This window comes from Diospyros lotus, chromosome 4 (assembly GCF_014633365.1).
Source record: "Diospyros lotus cultivar Yz01 chromosome 4, ASM1463336v1, whole genome shotgun sequence".
NCBI classification, from domain to species: Eukaryota; Viridiplantae; Streptophyta; class Magnoliopsida; order Ericales; family Ebenaceae; genus Diospyros; species Diospyros lotus.
The window spans coordinates 31462724-31484925 of NC_068341.1; the positions used below are offsets into that span (position 1 = coordinate 31462724).

Genomic DNA, 22202 nt, shown 5'->3' on the forward strand with positions numbered 1-22202 from the left:
GGACAGACAAACCAAATGTGGAGAGAAATGGCTAATGCTCTGAGAAACACAGCAAAGGTAGTGCTTGGAGAGACAAATGGTAGAGCCCCTAACCTTAAGGAGTCTTGGTGGTGGAATGAAGAAGTGCAATTGAAAATTAAAAATAAGAAAAATTGCTATAAGGCTGTATATCAGTGCAACAATGAAGAAAATCAAAAAAATTATAAAGAATAAAAAAAGGCAGCAAAAAAAGTTATTAGTGAAGCAAGGTTAAAAACATACGAGAATCTATATAAACGACTTGATACGAAAGATGGAGAAAGGGATATATATAAATTAGCTAAAGTAAGAGAAAGAAAAGCAAGGGATTTAAATAAAGTGAAATGCATAAAAGATGAAAATCAAAATGTATTAGTGAATGAGGGAGCGATTAAGGAGAGGTGGAAGGAGTATTTCACAAAATTATTCAATGATGATGGCGACACAAGAGTTAGGTTGGGACATCTTAGTAACTCCGAAGGGAACGTGAGCTATACATTTTATCGACGCATAAGTCCAAATGAAATAAGGCAAGCATTAAAAAAGATGAAAAATCATAAGGCGGTGGGACCGGATAATATACCAATAGAAGCATGGAAATGCATGGGAGAAGAGGGTATCTCCTGGCTAACGAAATTATTTAACGCGATTCTTAAATAAAAAAAGATGCCAGATGAGTGGAGGAAGAGTACTTTGGTCCCTATATATAAGAACAAAGGAGATGTTTAAAACTGTGAAAATTACAGAAGAATTAAGTTAATGAGCCATACCATGAAACTCTGGGAGAGAGTAATAGAGCAGAGGCTCAGAAAAGAAACAGAGGTCTCAGAAAATCAGTTTGGTTTCATGCTCGGTAGGTCAACAATGGAAGCTATATACCTACTGAGGCGCCTAATGGAAAGGTATCGGGATCATCAGAAGGACCTACATATGGTGTTTATAGATCTAGAAAAGGCCTATGATAGGGTCCCTAAAGAAGTATTATGGAGGGTTTTAGAGAAGAAAGGAGTCTGAATAGCCTATATACAAGCCCTTAAGGACATGTATCATGGTGCAGAGACAAGAGTCAGAACATGCGGAGGGGATACTGAACCGTTTAAAATTACAATAGGATTGCATCAAGGTTCTGCACTAAGTCCATACTTATTTGCTTTAGTAATGGATGAACTCACTAAAGATATTCAGACAGATGTGTCATGGTGTATGCTATTTGCAGACGACATAGTGTTGGTGGATGAAACAAAAGAAGGAGTGAACACTAAGCTTGAGTTATGGAGAAACAATTTAGAATCTAAGGGATTTAAATTAAGTAGAAAGAAAACAGAATATATGGAATGTAAATTTAGTAAGAATGCAAGAGTGGTGGATGTTATAATAAAATAGGAAGACCAAATCTGACAAAGAAAAGGCCATTTTCGATATTTGGGATCAGTGATTCAAAAAGATGGAGAAATTCACGAGGATGTTACACATAGAATTAAGGTAGGTTGGCTAAAATGGAGAAATGCATCGGGGGTGTTATGTGATGATAAAATCCCATTAAAATTGAAAGAAAAATTCTATAGGACAACTATAAGACCAGTTTTGTTGTACGGCTCAGAATGTTGGGCAGTCAAATACCAACATCAGCAAAAGACGAGTGTAGCGGAGATGAGGATGTTAAGATGGATGTGCGGTCATACAAGAAAAGATAAAATTAGAAATGAAGTTATTCGTAATAAGATAGGAGTAGTGCCAATAGAGGAGAAGATGAGAGAGACTAGACTGAGATGGTTTGGTCATGTGAGAAGGAGACCAAGAGACATTCCTGTGAGGAGAGTTGATGAAATGAAACAATTAATCAAAAAAAGAGGTAGAGGCAGACCTAAGAAGACTTTGAGGGAGACATTAAAGTTTGATATAAAGTGTATGGATCTCAATGAAGATACGACAAAAGATAGAAATACATGGAAGTCTAGAATTCATGTAGCCAACCCCACATAGTGGGATAAAGGCTGGATATGTTATGTTGTTGTACCAGATCTAAGTCAAAACATTTGGTTGTTTCTTCACCTCATGCCTTAGTAAGTTCTTCTGAACCCAATTCTGTTCAAGAGGCTTTCTTAGACTCTAAATGGGTTAGTGCTATGAATGATGAGTATTCAACGCTCCAAAGAAATAAAATATGGGACTTGGTTCCATTTTCTTCTTAAATGAATTTGATTGATTGCAAGTGGGTATTTCGACTTAAATACAATCCTGATGGCTCCATTCTTAAGCATAAGGCTCGGCTAGTAGCTAAGGGTTTTCTTCAAAATCTTAGAATTTATTATGCTAAGATATTTAGGCTTGTTATAAAGACTCCTACCATCAGGGTTTTATTCTCCTTAGCTGTCTCTTTTGGTTGGGACATTCAACAAGTTGATGTAAATAATGCTTTCTTAAATGGTGATCTAAATGAAGCAGTTTTTATGACTCAACCGGAAGGATTTGTTAATCCAGAATTTCCCACACATACATGTAGATTGAAAAAGTCTCTTTATGGACTTAAACAAGCTCCTAGAGCCTGGTACACAAAGTTGAAATCAGCCTTACAAGATTGGGGTTTCAAGAAGGCAGTTTCTAATGCTTCACTTTTCATTAAGAGAACCTCTAAGTATGTGCTATTTGTTTTGGTGTATGTTGTTGACATTTTTATAACTGGTTCATATTCTTTAGCTCTACAAGGGTGCATACATGATCTAGACACACATTTTGCTCTCAAAACTCTAGGGTCGATTAATTATTTCCTAGGGTTTGAAGCATATCAAAATTCTACTGGTATATATCTTGCACAGTCTAAATACACACTGGATTTGTTGAAAAAGGCATTGATGCAAGATTGTAAACCATGTGACACATTTATGACTTCAGGTATATCCTTGATAGATGAGGGTGAGATATTTTTGAATCCATCTTTTTACAAAACTATTGTTGGTTCTCTTCAGTACCTAACCTACACTCGGCCATATATAGCTTTTATAGTCAACAAGTTAAGTCAATTTCTCTCTTCTCCTAAGCAACAACTGTTGGTGATATGCCCCACAAGCCAATTATAGTTTATGTAAATGATCGTACTTTTCATTGTGATTCTTTTTTATTCAATCAATTGTTATTTCAAAGGCATTATGTTTTATTTGTCATTAATGATTGTCATCATTATTTATTGCAATATATACTTGACAAAGTCCATAGATCAAATAGGCTCATGGAATATGGTCGTGCATAGAGATGACGATCATAAAACATATTCCTTATAAGTCTTGATCTTAAATGTTTCTAGTCATAGAGTTATTAGGAATGAACACTAATAACTCGGATAGACTAGCACATATGATGCATGCTCAATCAGGAGAACATCTTGTTTCATGGACATTGGTGTGAGGACACTAGTGCATATATGTAGGTACTTATTAGAAAAATAAGTACACTGAATTGACCCACTACAGAATTCCCAATGGTTATTGTTCAATGTCGAATTGGAATTCTTGTTTTGCAATTGTGCAGACTGGTCCTTAAACTTAAGATATCATGGTAGTCTTATATTTAACTAGTTACGCCTTGGTGTTATTTGGATTCTAAAGGAATCATTAAGAAACTATCGCCAGGCATGGCCTATCACATATAAAGGCTTATGAATGTCAATAAAGGATTCATCACTTATCGTCTAAATAAGAGGATGTCCTATGCAGTCCAATAATTTCATGACTGTAGAAATCATTGGCCAAGGTGAGGTAGAAATCAAAAGGTGTTTTGATTTCACCTAACAAGTCATAAATTTAGAATAGATACATAATTATTGAATAGTTAGGGTTCGACATAAAACCATACTCTAAATTCAATCGGGACATTGACTGATGAAAGGATTTTACTTCATGGTAATTGCAATTGAAAAGGTCCACGTATATTTCACCATTGACTAGGTATTCATGGCATGTTGCTAGGCGTTAACCATGATATGTAGCAATTTTAGAATTAATTTAATTAATTCTAAAACTATTAATTAAAGAGTTTAATTAAGAAGTCCATGGGATGTGTTTAAATTAAATCAATAAGTTGGGCCCTAAAGTAGCCCAATAGAGTTGGTCCTACATCTAGTCTAATGGTGGACTTAAGGGGTCACACAGTTGGATCGAGCCCAATTCACAATTAAAGGAGAGAACTGGCCCTAATATGATTAGGGTCCGGCCCTAAAACGTTTAGGGTTTTGTTATGGCAGGATTAGGGTTTTGTGCTCTATAAATATGCTGCTTCTAAACACTTAGAAAGAAGAAGAAAATTTTCGTGTTCTCTCTCAAAAACCGTCCAAGTTGCTAGCACAAATTGGGACATCATGGAAATGACCGATCGTGTGGACTGACTTAGAGGAGTTTGCACTTGCGTCTCTGTGGATCGGAAACAGACGGGATCAAAGGCTGCACGGTCGCGGTTTTCTAACAACAACATTGGCTGGCTTGTAAAAGATTGTTGTGGTATCTTAAAGGGATTGTTAATCTTAGTCTAGTATTCACTCCATCTCCTATGAATCTGTCTTTAACCGTCTACACTGATGCTGATCATGCAAGGTGTAAGGTGACCAGGAGATCAACCAGTGGGCTATGTGTATTCTTTGGCTTCAATATGTTAATTTGGGGTTCCAGAAAAACAGTCAGTAGTTGCCAAGTCAGTAGGTGAAGCAGAATATAGGGCAGTTGACCAAGGTGTGACCGAGATTTTGTGGCTAATATCATTGCTATTAGAGTTAGGCTATCCTTGTACTCAAACTCTAGTTCTTTGGTGTGATAATCTAGCAGCTAAAAGTATGGCTGAGAATCCTGTTTTTCATTCTAAAACAAAGCACATTGAGATGAGTGTGCATTTTGTGAGAAAAGGTTGAAAATTGAGATGTTGACATTCGGTATGTGCCTACACTTCATCAAGTGGCTGACATTTTTACAAAAGGGTAATCCAAGGACAGATTTGTGTTTTTATGTACCAAGCTGGGTGTCACCTATGTCTAACACTAACACTGATCCTTCTGCTATTATAACAGAAAATCTGCCTCCTACAAGTACTGTAGAATCTATTTCATCCTCATCTATGTAGCTTGAGTTGAGGGGGAATGTGAAGGATATAAGCTGTCGGTAGCGGGCTGCAATTGTGCTCTTAGTTGCAGCTGATTATTTTTGTTATTGTTAGCCTAGATCTCACCTCTCACTATGATCACAAAATCACCCAAAACACTCCCTGGCAATTTCTCTGTTCCGCAACACAACAATAGAACAAAAACCTAACAAGAAAATAATCAATAACAGAAAACTATCCTGGTTCAGTCTCGAATGAGACCTACATCCAAATTGGCTTTGCCCTTGGCTTTCTCCACTATCTTTGAATAACAATACACAATTACATGTGCCACAAACCCAACTCTCTCACAGTTCATAAACTTGAAAACTATACAGAGTTGTAAACTTGAAAGATATCCCCTCTTTCACACAGCACATATTCGCACAAAATAGATTGTAAAACACAACTGAAAGCTCTACTAAAAGCCTACCTCTTGGCCCCTATTTATAAGTTATAGAGGCAAGAGAAACCTCTTCACCGACTACCCCTAAATGGTAGTTAAAACAAAACCCGGTCAGCCTTCTAGAAACATTCCCTCCTAGAAGAACTAATACAGGAAATAAAACATGACACCACTCTTACATTACAAACCCTAATCTAGTACGAATGTATTTTAACAGTTATAACTGTTGTAATGGTTTGTTAGGCGGTTAGACAGCTTTATTAGCTTGTTGTATATAAGGATGGTGGACTGTCATATTATTCATTCATTTTTTTCAATAACATCTCTTGAGGTATTTTCATCTCTTGTTCTTCTTCTTTCAATTGTGAAGCTCTCGCTTCAAGGTGAAGTTCACATAAAGACTGCCCACAGAATGCAATGGAAATTGCAGAATGTTAGATATATTCCACACCTCAAGAGGAATCCAATCTCCATGAGTCAAATAGACGATGATGGATACACAACAATATTCGGAAGTAAATCATGGAAGATAACAAAAGGAAATATGGTTGTGGCATGCGGCAGTAAGGTGGGAACTCTGTACTTGACTACAGAAAGTAAGGACACTAGCAGTGACTAACTATGGTGATTCGACGTTGTGGCACCAAAGAACTGAAGCTGTTAGCATCAAAGGGGAAATTGCCAAACCTAAAGTTTGTTGATGTCGGTCAATGTGAAGACTGCATCTATGGGAAGCAGAAAAGAGTTAGTTTCTCAAAGGCCGGAAGGATATCAAAGGCAGAAAAGCTGGAATTGGTGCATACAAATGTATGGGCGCCAACCCCTGTGAATTCCCTTGGAGGCTCATGCTATGATGTCACATTCATTAATGATTCCACTAGGAAGGTATCGGTTTATTTTTTAAAAAATAAATCTGATGTGTTTGGTACTTTTAAAAGGTGGAAGGCTAAAGTTGAGAATCAAATTGTTCTGAAGATCAAGTGTATGAGGTCGAACAGTAGGGAGTATGACAATTGAGATTTTTGAGTTATTTTGTTCGGAAAACTGGATTAGAATGATCAAGACAGTTCTTGGAACACTAGAATAAAATGGTGTTGCTGAGCAGATGAACAGAACCTCGAACAAGAGAGCAAGGAGCTTGAGAATACATTTTGGATTGCCAAAAGCATTTTGGGCAAATGTAGTTAGCATAGCAATCTACCTCATAAATCAAGGACCTTTAGTTCTGATGGACTTCAAGATACTTGAAGAGGTTTGGATCGAGAAGAAGGTAAACTTTTCACATCTTAGAACCTTTGGTTGTGTTTCAGATGTGCACGTGAGTTTTGATGATAGAGATAAGCTTGATCCTAAGGCTAGAAAGTGTTTCTTCATTGGTTATGGTTCTAACAATTTTCGTTATTGGTTCTGGGATGATCAGAATAGGAAGATCATAAGGCACATGAATGTCACTTTTAATGAAAATGTGATGTATAAGGATCAGCTTGGAGCAGAATTTGACAATGTAGGGAAATAAACAAAAGAATGTGAAAGGCTGTGCTGGAAGAGATCTTGGAGAGATGTGACTAAAAGGGTTTAGGAGAATCCTGAGAATAGAGAACTATAATAAGTAGATCTCCACAATGGTACTCTCCTTCGTTATACTTTTTTGATTGATGTCGGGGAAACAGAGTACTTTGATGAAGCAATGCAGATGAAAGATTTAGTTAAGTGGGAGTTAAGCCATGAAAGATGAGATGAACTCTTTCAAGGAGAATAAAACATGGACACTAACAAAATTACCAAAAGGAAAAAAGCATTGTAGAACAAATGGCTGTACAGGGTCAAAGAAGAGCATGATTGTAGCAGAAGATTCAAAGTAAGGTTAGTAGTGAAAGTGTTGAAATCCTGAATGATTTGAAGAGGATTTGGAGGAGATTGTGCTAAGAGATTGAGATTGAGGCAATAATGAGATCCAATATTTAGAATGTTTAGGTTGATTATTTGGGTTTAATTTTATGTTTCCATATTTGTTCTCTATGTACATGTTAAATAGGGACCGAGTATGTATAGGATATTTGAACTAATTGAATAAAAGTTTGATTCAATTTCCATATTCTCATCGTCTTCATGGTATCAGAGCACAGGTCACTCTGAAAACCCTAGCAAGCCATGGCCACCAGCCATGAATCTACCGAGTCGGTAACTCAAGAGGGAGAATAAGAGATAATCCCCTCCATGGGTTCGACCAGCGGGTTTGAAAATTCCTTAATTTATCTTACCGTAGAAAAGCTGAATGGTAAGAACTACCGAGAATGGGCCCAATCCATCAAGCTGGTCATTGACGACAAAGGCAAACTAGGCTTCCTTACTGGCGAGATCAAACAGCCACCTTCCAAGGAAATCGTGGCCTTCCAGAAATGGCGTTTTGAGAATTCCCTCATAACCTCCTACTTGATCAACTCCATGCGACCAGCAATCGGCAAAACATACATGATCTTGCCGACAGCGAAAGACGCGTGGGAAGCTGTTCACGAAACCTACTCCGACGCTGAGAATGCCTCTCAAATCTTCGAGATAAAGACTCGGCTGTGGCAGATAAAGCAAGGAGAAAGAGAGGTGACAGAATACTACACGGAGATGCTGGGTTTATGGCAGGAACTAGACCTCAGTTGTGAAGAATCTTGGGAGTGCACGAGTGATAGTGTGTGATTCAAGAAGAGAATGGAGAACGAGAGAGTGTACGAGTTTTTGGCTGGGCTCAACAAAGAGCTCGATGATGTGAGGAGCCGAGTCTTGGGTTGCCGGCCATTGCCTTCCATTCGGGAGGTTTTCTCCGAAATTCGGCATGAAGAAAGTAGAAGGAAGGTGATGTTGAAGGAGAAAATCGCATCTGGGCTTGAAGCTTTAGCCCTTGTAACCCGTGGGCCTCCCACAAGATCTGGGCTGAGACAAAAAAAAAAAAAAGCCCATTTTGTGACCATTGCAAAAAATCGGGCAATTCCAAAGATACTTGCTAGGTTTTACATGGCAAGCCTGCTGACTGGAAGCCCAGACAGCCCAACAAATCCCATGGGTACCAGGCCTTGACTAAACAGCAAATAGAAACAACCCATCACACTCAATTAGCCTCTATTGGGGGTTTTAACCCCGAGCAACTTGAGAAGTTATATGCTCTTTTTTCGACCTTTCAAGCCTCGAGTCAGTCTTCTACTCCTCTGCCATCAGGTTCCTTATCCCACAATGGTACTTTTTTGACTGCTCTTAGTACTACTTCGCGCTGTACTCCCTGGATTATTGATTCTGGTGCATCCGACCATATGACTGATACTCATCATTTATTTTCCACACACTCATCTTGTGCTGGTAACTTGAAAGTAAAAATTGCAGATGGTACTTTATCCCCAGTAGCTGACAAGGGGGATATCCGTATCTCTGAATTTTTTACTTTGGCGTTTGTTCTTTATGTTCCTAATCTGTCTTGCAATATGTTGTCTATTAGTTAGCTAACCAACCAATCTCATTGCTCAGCTACATTTTTGTCTTCCCATTGTGTCTTCCAGGACCTATCATTGGGAAGACGATTGGCAGTGCTAAGGAATGCGAGGGACTCTACTACTTTGATGACGCTCACATGAGTAAACAGTGTCATCCTCCTATTTGTAATTCTGCATCTAGTCCTAGGGATAGTGACCTTTTGTTATGGCACAAACGAATGGGCCATCCAAGTTTTCAATATTTAAAACATTTGTTTCCTTCACTTTGTTCGAATAAAACTCCCTTGGATTTACATTGTGAAGTCTGTGAACTTGCAAAACATCCTCGCACTACTTTTCCCTCATCTCCTTATAAACCATCACTGCCCTTTACTTTGATTCATAGTGACCTTTGGGGGCCTTCACGAGTTCCCAATAGGACCCACACAAAATAGTTTATTACCTTTATTGATGACCATTCTCGTCTCTGTTGGGTGTATTTACTACATAATAAATCTGAGGTTAGTTCTGTCTTCATGAACTTCTACACTATGATTTACACCCAATTTCACACAAAAATCCAAATTCTTTGTACTAATAATGGCACTGAGTACTTCAATCATTCTTTGAGCCCCTATCTTCAAGACAAAGGTATTATTCACCAGAGTTCTTGCGTTCACACCCCCCAATAAAATAGGGTTGTTGAATGGAAGAACCGACATATTCTTGAGGTAGCTCGTGCCCTACTGTTCACCTCTCACATGAAAAATAACTTTTGGGGTGATGCCATTCTGACCTCTGCATTCTTCATCAATCGAATGCCTAGTCAAGTTCTCTCATTTGCAACGCCTCTCCAAAAGTTCCAGGAGATCTTCCCTGATTCTTGGCTCAGTTCATCTCTCCTACTTCGTGTTTTTGGGTCCATCGTGTTTGTCCACATTCACGCCTCCCAACATACTAAGCTAGATCCTAGAACTCTCAAATGTGTCTTCCTTGGTTACTCCCCTACTTAGAAGGGTTACAAATGTTATGACTCTTTTTCACATAAATTATGTTAGTCTAGATGTCACATTTTTTTAGCATACTCCCTACTACTTGCTTTAGGGGGAGTCTTTGAGTGAAGCTCGACCCTCAGACACAGATTTCGATGTTGCGATCTTTGAGTCTACCCCTTACAATACACCCTCTCCTTCTTTGTCCAACGCAGAAGAAATCTTCAACTCAGGGGGAGGTGTGAGAAAACAAACAGACAGGGAGACACTTGTCTACTCAAGGAGACCTAAATCAAAGCCTAATGAGACTCTCGCATCCGAAGCACCAAAAGAGTTTGAACCGGTGATAGCTCCGACTACGGGTAAATCACATCAAAGATCACTAAACTTTAGTGTGTTTTTCATTTTGATCACTAAACTTTAATTCTTTTCAATGTGATCACAAAAGTTTAAAAAGTTTTGCAATGTGGTCACATATAAGATTTTTCAGCCACTTTATAGCCGGAGTGGGTGACGTGGCGCTGATGTGGCAAACAATAAAAATATTATGCAATAATATTTTAATATAATATTATTATATATTGACACGTGGCACATTCTGATTGTTTGTTATTGCAGAATAATTTTTATTATTTGCCATATTAGTTAGAAAATCTTATATGTGGTCCACATTACAAAATTTTTTAAACTTCTGTGATCACATTAAAAAGAATTGAAGTTTAGTGACCAAAATGAAAAACACACTAAAGTTTAGTGATCTTTGGTGTGATTTACCGCTCCGACTACTCATGAGCCAAAATCCAATCCTGATCAGGTAAAAAATCTTGATGACTTACCCATTGCTCTTAGGAAACAACCTCGTTCATGTACTCTCCATCCTATCTCAAAATTTGTATATTACAATGCTCTTTCTGTCAAGTGTCATGCTTTTACGTCTAATCTTGACAGAATCCAGATTTCTAAGAATATTCAAGAAGCCTCGGGGATTCCAGAATGGAGAGAAGCAGTGATGGAAGAAATAAGAGCATTAGAAAAAAATGGAACTTGGGAGGTGATGATGAAAGTAAACCAAGATTGCTACGGAGCAAGCAGCGTAGTTCAAAATTTTGAACCTTACCTCGATCCCAGCAATTAGATTAACGTCGAAATCAAATCATTCACATACAAATAAATAAATCTAACCTTTAGATTATTGAGTCGTTCGCGGATTATAGCCGTCCAAGCGTCCGGCTTCTAACTCGTGATACGCGGCACGCTTCCGTTGGCAAGAGTGAACGGCAAAAGAACGCCCACGTTTCAAATTGATGCCAAAAAGAAACGGGGAAGAGTGAACGGCAATACGTTTTTTAACTCTTGAAAAACGACACCAAAACTCACTACAATTTTGGGTAACCCATAAAGGGATATTTATAGAGAAATATCCTAGGGTTTGTAAAACCCTAATAGATGGGGCTAGCCCATTAATTCTAATTTAATTAGAATCTTAAGAGGGCTTATTCTAGTCAAACTAGAAATATAATTAAATGGCCCAAATCCTTTTATAGGTTTAAATAAAATATTTTGGCGCAAATCTAATTCAAGCCCAAATATAATATTTAATATTTAGCCCAAATCTAATTTGGTCCAAATATAATATTTAATATTTGGCCCAAATTCAATTTAGTCCAAATATAATATTTATTTTAATATTTAGCCCAAATCTAATTTAGTCCAAATATATTTTATTTCCTATTTGCCACTCCAACAAATAGAAAATTATTAAATTAGAAACTCTTTCCTAATTTAATCAATTGCCATTTTAGGAAACTCTTTCCATTATGACGACTCCTCGTCATATCGACGTCATTACGTCTATTTGTTCTTTTTCCGTGAGAACCTACGACTGCACAACTTCTTGCCGAAGTGTCCCACTTAACCATACGTCCACTCTCCCGGTTTAAGCCAGGGACCGTGCCTATTGCGTATGACTCATTAGACTTCCGAATATGTTGGCAATATGTCGGTACAAACACATAAGACAAGATTGGCCTCTAGCAAGGTATCATGCCTACCCAATTATTCAGAAGAATTCATAATCCGCAAATAACCTTTCACAAGCATGGTTACCGTGTAATTCGATCCTCTCGTCAATGTATCCTATGTGATCTCAAGTTGGCAATGTGTTGCTTGATTATGATCACATAAGTTTTTCTTCGGTTATTCGGATATCTCACTTAATAGAAAGTGAATCAATAACTCCTTATTGATCTCTTTCATTATGGCCATGGATTTAAAGTGAATGTCCACCGAAGGTGCCTTAGATACATCATCCTCTATCAAGGGATAGACGAGTTCCATCTTGGCTATGCACCCATCTCCATAAACCTCACGATATACCCAACGATCGCCCACGTGAAGCCTTTGTCTAGGCCCATCGAAACGATGTCAAAGCATATCAGTCTTCTTACGAGATGACCGTGACAACCTCAGGTCCAAGGATTAGTTACACCCATCTCGTATGAGAATTCCATCAACATATAACCAAAATGATTTTCATGGTGAGTCATGTCCAGTGACACGTTCTCCAACATTGGTCACCTATATACTTGTGTAGACATCTCCATGCCTATGAGTGTAAGACCCCCATTGCTATCTCATAGCAAAAACATAGCACAAACAAGTCTTACCGCAATTGTCAATGTCCATTCTTGACATTGCTACGACTTGGGACATTTAATGATGTCTAGAAACTGTGATGCACTATCTCACATCTTTAAAGATTAATCACAGTATACATCATATGGACTTCTATCTAGTTTCATTCGGTTATTACAATAATAACAAGAAACTAATAGAATAACTTCTTGTGAATTTAAACAACTCCTTATTTAAATAATAAACATGATTACAATTGTCAGTGTACAACATGCCCAATCTGATTGGGTCTAGAGCACCTACACTAACAGATGACGTTGCCATGGGGGAAGAAACCAATGAGCTGTAAGTGGGTGTTCACGGTGAAGTACAAGGCGGATGGAACAGTAGAACGGTACAAAGCCCGCCTAGTTGCAAAGGGGTTCACTCAAACATACGGCATTGACTACACTGAGACATTTGCACCAGTAGCAAAGCTGAATGTTGTACGGGTTCTCTTATCCTTGGAAGCAAACTTGGACTGGCCACTCCATCAGTTTGACCTCAAAAATGCTTTTCTGAATGTTGAACTAGAAGAAGAAGTATTCATGACACTACCACCAAGATTTTACAAGGAAAAGAAACCAGAGTATGTAGGTTGAAGAAATCTCTATATGGGCTCAAGCAATTACCAAGAGCGTGGTTTGATAGATTTGCGAAGGTAATTAAGAATCAAGGATATCAACAAGGACAATCAGATCATACTATGTTCTTCAAACAATCCAATGATGGAAGAGGACCATTCTGATCGTGTATGTTGATGACATCATACTCACTGGAGATAACATAGGAGAGGTGGAGAGATTGAAGAAGGTCTTAGCCACAGAGTTTGAGGTAAAAAACCTAAGTCAAATGCGATATTTTCTGGGAGTGGAAGTCGCCAGATCAAACATGGGAATTAGTGTCTCTCAAAAAAAGTATGTTCTTGATCTCTTGACTGAGACTAGTATGCTTGGTTGCAAGCCAAGTAATACTCCGATCGAGGCAGGGAAAAGAATGGAAGACGTTGGAAGGCCTGTGGATAGAGAAAGATATCAGAGGCTAGTAGGTAGATTGATCTACCTATCTCACACTAGACTTGACATTGCTTTCGCTATAAGTGTGGTCAGTTAGCATATGCATTCACCAAAGGAGAGTCACCTAGAAGCGATATATAAGATTCTCAGATATCTGAAAGGCTCTTCAGGGCAAGGTCTATTCTTTAAGAAATGAGACAGTAAGAAGATAGAGATCTATACAGATGTAAATTGGGCAGGCTCAGCAGAAGACAGAAGGTCTACTACCGGCTACTGTACCTATGTTTGGGGAAATCTAGTAACATGGAGGAGTAAGAAGCAGAGTGTGGTAGTCAAAAGTAGTACCGAAGCTGAATTCAGAGCTGTTGCACAAGGGATGTGTGAAGGACTATGGTTACAAAAGCTTTTGGAGGAACTACATATCACAGTAGAATTCCTCATCAAACTCTACTGCGATAACAAAGCTGCTATCAGTATTTCCCATAATCCTGTTTGGCACGATAGGACTAAACATATAGAAGTTGACAGACATTTTATAAATGAGAAAATTAAGAAAGGGACAATCTACGTGACCTATATCCCTACTAGAGAACAATTGGCAGATATATTCACTAAGGGGTTACAGAGGTCTAGCTTTGAAGAGTTTATTTGCAAGTTGGACATGATCAACATCTATGATCCAACTTAAGGGGGAGTGTTGAAATCCTGAATGATTTGAAGAGGATTTGGAGGAGATTGTGGTAAGAGATTGAGATTGAGGCAAAATGAGATCCAATATTTAGAATGTTTAGGCTGATTATTTGGGTTTAATTTTATGTTTCCATATTTGTTCTCTATGTACATGTTAAATAGGGATTGAGTATGTAAAGGATATTTGAACTAATTGAATAAAAGTTTGATTCAATTTCCATATTCTTATCATCTTCAGAAGGTTTCCAACAGAAAAGAAGAATTGACTACACTAAGATTTTTTCTCCTGTAGTCAAGTTGGCTACTATTAGATTAGTGCCAGTATTGTGGCTGTAGAAAATTTGCATCTAAGCAGGTAGATGTGAAGATTTCATTCTAACATGATGACCTTGAGGAAGACATCTACATGGCATAACCGGAAGATTTTCAAGTTCCTGGCAAAGAAAACCTTGTATGCAAGTTACAAAAAAGCTTGTATGGCTTGAAACAGGCTCCAAGGTAATGGGTCTAGCATGAAGGAGATCAACAAAGTGAAGCAACAATTGGCAAAGGAATTTGAGATGGACTTGGGACCAGCTAAGCATATACTTGGGATGAGGATCGCAAGAAACAAATCAGAAGGAACACTGAAGTTGTCTTAAGAGAAGTACATAGAGAAGGTGTTGAGCAGGTTTAGTCTTTAAGATGCAAAGATCAGAAGCTCTTTCTTGGGATATCAATTCAATCTCTCTAAGAAGCATTCACCAAAGATGGATGAGGAATTGGAATACGTGTCTTGAGTACCATATGCATCAATTGTTGAAAGCTTAATGTATGCTACGGTGTGTACCAGGCCTGACACAGCACATGTAGTGGGAGTTGTTAGCAGATACATGTCAAAGCAAGGAAAGGAGTATTTGAAAGCTGTAAAGTGGCTCTTAGGATATCTGAAAGGTTCTTCAGGTATGGTACCTTGTTTTAAGAAGAGTAGTGTTATTTTACAATGATTTTCTGATGCAGACTTGGTGAATTGGATTGTTGGGAAAGTACTACTAGCTATGTCTGTACCTTGGGTGGTACTGTTAGTTGGATGCCTTGACTACAGAAATGTGTTGCCCTCTCAACCATCGAAGCATAATATATGGCTATCTCAAAAGCTAGCAAAGAGATGATTTGGTTGAAGAATTTCTTGAAAGAGTTGGGCAAGAAATAGGATAGCTGTGTGCTCTTTTCTGTGACATTCAAAGTGCTATCCATCTTGCCAAGAATCTAGCGTTCCATGTAAGTGCTATTCAACTAAGATATCATCATATTCGTGGGCTGATATTTGATGGGATATTGCCATTGAAGAAGATTCCTGGATCGAAGAACCCAACAAACATGTTAACCAAGGTTATTGATAAGCTGAGGCTATGCATTACTTTAGCCGACCTCCATGGTTAATGATGAAGAGGTACTAGGCACCACACTAGGAGCATTTGGGTTACAAGGAAGAAGCAAAGTCACAAGCGTTTGCTACTGTTTGAAGATCAGTTTCCAAGTGAGAGATTGTTGGAGATGTGGAGCCTGATCCAATTTATGACACCTATGTAGAGTCAGGTACAAGTTCAAAACCTAAACAAGCCCAAAATCTAAATACGCCTGAGACCTAAATAGGCCCAAATTAGGAGTTTTATTTTTTCCCTAGTCTTCGTATATAAATACATGGGTATGATTCTTGTAATTGTAACATTTTCAAATAGTGAAAAAACACCTAGTGTGACCATGGACGTAGGCATTCTTTGCCGAGCCACATAAATTCGATCTTGTGTGTGTGATTTTGTTCCAAGTTTTCTTTATCGCTTGATTCGTTCTTGTTACAAATAGACGAAACACTCTAGGGAAAAAACAGACCAAGTTCAATCATAGAAACTTACCTTTCTGGCTGGAAGCTTACACACAAACTTGGAATATAAACTTAAACTGAAAGTATAAAGGAAAGAGAAGAGGCCGAGGATTTACCGTGGTTCACCTCAAAATTTAGGGCTACGTCCATGTTGAGCTCTGGTGAGAAGAGCTCACTGCACTATATGATAAACGGAGATTACACCCACACAATCAACTCACAAACATTCTTTGTACATCACTAGTTCACTAACAAAATTGCCCAATAATCACAAATACAAATTAGAGGTTTATCCCTATCGAACCAGAGAATAAAGAAAAACATATACAGAGCATTTACAAAGCAAACCTGAGAGAAAACCCCCAAAAACCCTAGGCCGAAGACAACAATCTCTCCCTTTCTCCCTTTTCCCCCTTTTTCTTGTCTATCTCTTCATATCCTGAGGCAAGAGATAAATATCAGTGCTGGACGACTGAGATAGAGACTCATAAAGATAGGATGAGCGGCTGAGATCAGAACGTGCAACACGATCAATTATTCCAACGGAAAGGCAACCGGGCGCCTGATGGAGTGAGGGATGGTTGTTGCGTGTGGCCATCCTACTGGTGCCACAAGGCAACCTGCGGTTGCCACACGTGGCCTTCCTATCTCCAAGCTCAAACGGCACCGTTTGATGCTTCACCTTACCAATATCAGTTCTCTTAACAGGTTTAACCTCAGTCCAACCACTACCCCTTGATCCTCTCTTGTTTCTGGTTCAATGCCTGGTTTGGTTCTTAAAACATTGATATTGTCTCTTGCAATAAAAGAACAAGGCTTGTTGTCTAATGTCATTAATGTGCAATATGTTTTAGCAGCTCAAAAGGAATTCAGCAACTAAGAGACTGTTCAGAATTTTGTGGTTGAATATAGGGCTTTCTGTACATAAATTTGATTAAACAACTGGTGTGAGCTACTATACTTGCTTAAGAATCTGTTTCTTTATGGAAAAACAAGATGAAAGCTGAAAATTATAATTATTTGGTTAAGTTGCATCGTTCTTGTAATCATATTTCTGGGACATCTTTAACATGGGACATCAATTTTTAATTGTTTTGAGGAGAGGCTTGCAAAGTGGATAATTATTTGGTCTGCTGAGGTGTGGTGGGAGTACCAGGTTGATGGTTTTGCTTTGAAAACTTGAACGGATCCATTCCTTGAAGACTTGCAATTCTTGGAATGATTTTTGTCGTAATGCTCTTTTGACTTAGTTTGGAACATTTGAGATTACGATAAAGCAAAATTTCCAGAAATTTTATATTGCTAGGCCTAGGGTCTTTATCTGGCCTACTCTTGTGTGAGTTTTCTAGAATTGGGAGCAGCTGGTTCTCTTTTATAAGCTTACTTTAGAATTTACTGAATTCTTGAACGTTAGGATACTGGTTTGGGTAGGGACCAAAATGGCTTCTTCCTTGTCGGGGTCCACCTTGTCTCTCACTGGCCTACTCTTGGGTGGAGACATTATGAATTATTTGGTCTGCGTGTAAGTTATTGCGTTGGAATGCTTACCTTTTCTGGATGCTGGCTGCTTGTTAACAGATTACGTGACTATATAGTGAGCATGTACTCGTTAGTCAATGCTAGTCAATGGTCTAGCTTGTTTTTGAATCCCTCTGCACTATTTACTTCTTACTACACATGTTGCAATTAACTGCACATTATTTCTTTTTCTTTTAATTCAGTTCTATTTTGGGGGCCTGAAATTCATGGTGTGCTTTTGCTTAGTTTATGGCTGGTTGTTTTTCCATTTAGTTTTCCACGATCAAATTTCTGTGTGTGTGTGTGTGTGATTAGGTTCAGTACTATTTTGGGACGTGCTTGTAGCCTGATGTTCTGTATTGTATAGGTTTCTGAGAGGAGACCAATATGCAATAGCACTGGCACTGCTAGATGAAGGAAAAGTCGTGTTGGGTGTCCTTGCTTGTCCAAATCTTCCTGTAATGCCCGTTAGTATCCAGGATCAGCCTCCTTCTGATGACAAAGTCGGTTGTCTTTTCTTTGCTCAAGTTGGAGCTGGAACTGAAATGCAGTCTCTAGATGGCTCTTCACCAGCAAAGGTTGATGCTCCCATACAGTAATAGGCAGCTGATATTCAATTGTAACGCTAATAGATGATGATTTACATATTCCTTCAGGTTCATGTCAGTGCTACAGAGAACCCTGAAGAAGCATCTTTCTTTGAATCATTTGAAGCAGCACATTCTATGCGTGACTTAACTAGCTCAATTGCAAAGGTGCTCCCTCTCTTTATCAGTCTACTAATTTCTAGAAAAACAGTTTCTTATTTTAATGCAAAAACAGAAACTGGGTGTCAAAGCACCACCTGTCAGAATTGATAGCCAGGCAAAATACGGTGCTCTGTCCAGAGGAGATGGAGCAATATACTTGCGTTTTCCTCACAAAGGATATCGTGAAAAGATATGGGACCATGCAGCAGGAGCTGTTGTTGTGACAGGTAATAAATCCTTCTCGTTGTCTGACACTAGTGTCGGAATTCTGTGCCATACTGTTGTCATGTGAATAGAAAGTCACTTGTTCTTCAAAATAGTGTTCTGAAAATTATCTGTTCTACTTGGTGAACCAAAGATAAAAAATATGTTCGAAGTATATCTACCCTTTGTAATAACTATTAGGAGTGAGAGGGAGAGGTGAATGGTGATTGTGATAGGGTAACTGATTTTATGTTTGTGATATCTTATTGTTGTTTAAGTTTATTTTACCTGGAACAGAGATTGTTTTTGAAGGAGGAACAGGAATATGATTTAAATGGTGGGGAAACAGGGGCTAGACTACAGATTAGTTTATCAGAATGTAATGAATTTGTAAACTTGAGAGCATATTAGTTTATCAGAATGTAATGAATTTGTAAACTTGAGAGCATATTCTCAAACAATATAACATATGGTGGAATTTAGCATTATTTCAAAAAATAAATCTTGTAGAGTGCATAGCTAGGAGAATTATGACCTCTCTTTACATTGTCACATGAGAACTTCTTGCTATCTAGAACTTAATGCATTATAATTTCAATTTCTTTAATAGACATGTCACGACTCAAAAAATGGGTCCGTGACCGATGTTGATCCCAATGCTAAAGTAACCCTAACCTTTGAGACCTAACAAGCTGCTTATATAGAATTAACATAAAATTATGGAATACAATCAGTCACTTTTATGTCCAATAACCAGTAACAGAATTACAATTAAATCTAATTCTTTTATATGAAACATAAATTCATATCACGCTAAGAGAAAAGAAATACAAAACTTGATGTTGGACTAAGTGTTAGTTTGTCCACACGAAGTGTCTAGGAAGAGAATATGCCCAAAACTGATGAGGCTGGTTTAGTTGCACGACATTGTCAAAGAGAACCTGAAAAATGTTAATATCAACGGTGAGCCCACAAGGGACCCACAAGCAACAAAGGCATGCCATGACCATTGGAAAGGATGCAAATACCATGAAATGTAGACACTCTGTAGATAGTTTTGATATAGATATAACATAAATGATTTAATAATAATATAGGCAATAATAACTAGGTCATGTAAGAAAAAAAGCTTCAGAGAAAGGATCACAATTAAGGCAGTACAGTGTCATTTCAACTGTTTATGAGTCCACAAACAGGGTGCTCATTCCCCAAAAGTCTATAGTAATGGTTTTTAGTATTTGATGCAATATCAGAAACTGAATGATTAATCTTGTAATAGTAAACAAGCATGTTAATAAAACAATGTAATATAATGCAATATCAAAAAATAGTCATGACAATAAAATAAAATGGAATAAAATCAGATGAATGTGTAAACAATAGTGATATTGATTCCAATGCTAGGCTCCCCAGGCCATTGAAACCCAACATTGGGTAATAGAAATGTAGACACGCCAGCCATTAGGACTAAGCAGATGCATATACATGGTACACCAAGGCTCATAGATCCTTACTGTGAGCATCCAAGGTTATTTCAAACTAATCCCACATGCAAATGACATAACGTGATTTTTCATGTAATAAACAACGTATAATGGTAGAACATGGCATTCGTGTATCATGGTGTAGATAGCACGTCGGAACATAATTACTTTTACATGTGTCCAAAGTACTTGCCTGGTAGGTAGAACAATTAGTCCATCTAAGCCTTACCTAAGTTAGCTCTCTAGTATCTTGTTCAAATCTTTCGGGATTGTCAGGATGACACCAGGTCATAATTAGAAAGTGATTATAGGAGAGAAAGTGATTATAGGAGGTGACTTAAATGGGCACGTGGATAGAGACGGAAACGGATATAGAGAGGTACATGGAGGGTATGGATTCGGGAAAATTAATAATGAGGGTAAATCTATCCTAGATTTTGCTATGGCATATGGGCTCATTATAACCAATACTAGGTTCAAAAAACGGGACGAACACTTAATCACATATAAAAATATCACCTCAAGCACCCAAATAGATTACTTCCTCATGAGACAAGAGGATCGGTTATGTTGTAGGGATTGTAAGGTGATACCGGGAGAGTGTTTGACTACTCAACATAGACTTCTAGTACTTGACGTCCAAGTAAGAAATTGGAAGAGAAAAAATCACATAAAACAAAATCCAAAAATCAGATGGTGGAATTTAAAAGGGGAGAAACAACTAATCTTCAAAGAAAAATTAAGGGGTAGAAGGGAATGGAATGGAGAAAGACAAACAAACCAAATGTGGAAAGAAATGGCTAATGCTCTGAGAAGCACGGCAAAGGTAGTCCTTGGAGAGACAAATGATAGAGCCCCTAACCTTAAGAAGTCTTGGTGGTGAAATGAAGAGGTACAATTAAAAATTAAAAATAAGAAAACTTGCTATAAGGCGGTATATCAATGCAACAATGAAGAAAATCAAAAAAATTATAAAGAAATAAAAAAGGCAACAAAAAGAGCTGTTAGTGAAGCAAGGTCAAAAGCATATGAGAATCTATATAAACGACTTGATACAAAAGATAGAAAAAGGGATATATATAAATTAGCTAAAGCAAGAGAAAGAAAAACACGGGATTTAAATCAAGTGAAATGCATAAAAGATGATAATCAAAATGTTTTAGTAAATGAGGGAGCGATTAAGGAGAGATGGAAGGAGTATTTCACAAAATTATTCAATGATGGTGGTGACACAAAAGTTAGGTTGGGACATCTTAGTAACTCCGAAGGGAATGTGAGCTACACATTCTATCGACGCATAAGTTCAAATGAAATAAGGCAAGCATTAAAAAAGATGAAAAATCATAAGACAATGGGACCAGATAATATACCAATAGAATCATGGAAATGCATGGGAGAAGAGAGCATCTCCTGGCTAACGCAACTATTTAACGCCATCCTTAAATAAAAAAAGATGCCAGATGAGTGGAGGAAGAGTACTTTGGTTCCTATATATAAGAACAAAGGAGATGTTCAAAACTGTGAAAATTATAGAGGAATTAAGTTAATGAGTCATACCATGAAACTCTGGGAGAGAGTAATAGAGCAGAGGCTCAGAAAGGAAACAAAGGTGTCAGAAAATCAGTTTGGTTTCATGCCTGGTAGGTCAACAATGGAAGCTATATATTTACTGAGGCGTCTAATGAAAAGGTATCGAGATCATCAAAAGGACCTACATATGGTGTTTATAGATCTAGAAAAGGCCTATGATAGGGTCTCTAGAGAAGTATTATGGAGGGTTTTAGAGAAGAAAGTAGTCAAAATAGCCTATATACAAGCCCTTAAGGACATGTATCATGGTGTAGAGACAAGGGTCAAAACATGCGGAGGGGATACTGAACCATTTACAACTACAATAGGACTGCATCAAGGTTCTGCACTAAGTCCATACTTATTTGCCCTAGTAATGGATGAACTCACTAAAGATATTCAGACAGATGTGCCATGGTGTATGCTATTTGCAGACGACATAG

At 38.0% G+C, this 22202-nt stretch overlaps 1 protein-coding gene across 1 annotated transcript in view; it reads left to right on the forward strand.

Moving 5' to 3' along the window:
• The window catches only part of LOC127799396 (SAL1 phosphatase-like), an 85280-nt gene that overhangs the window by 57271 nt on the left and 5807 nt on the right, over window positions 1–22202 (forward strand). Inside the window, exons 5-7 of the mRNA XM_052333397.1 lie at window positions 18121–18331; window positions 18410–18508; window positions 18576–18729. Coding sequence (XP_052189357.1) covers window positions 18121–18331; window positions 18410–18508; window positions 18576–18729 — 464 coding nt within the window. The remainder of the gene's footprint in view (window positions 1–18120; window positions 18332–18409; window positions 18509–18575; window positions 18730–22202) is intronic.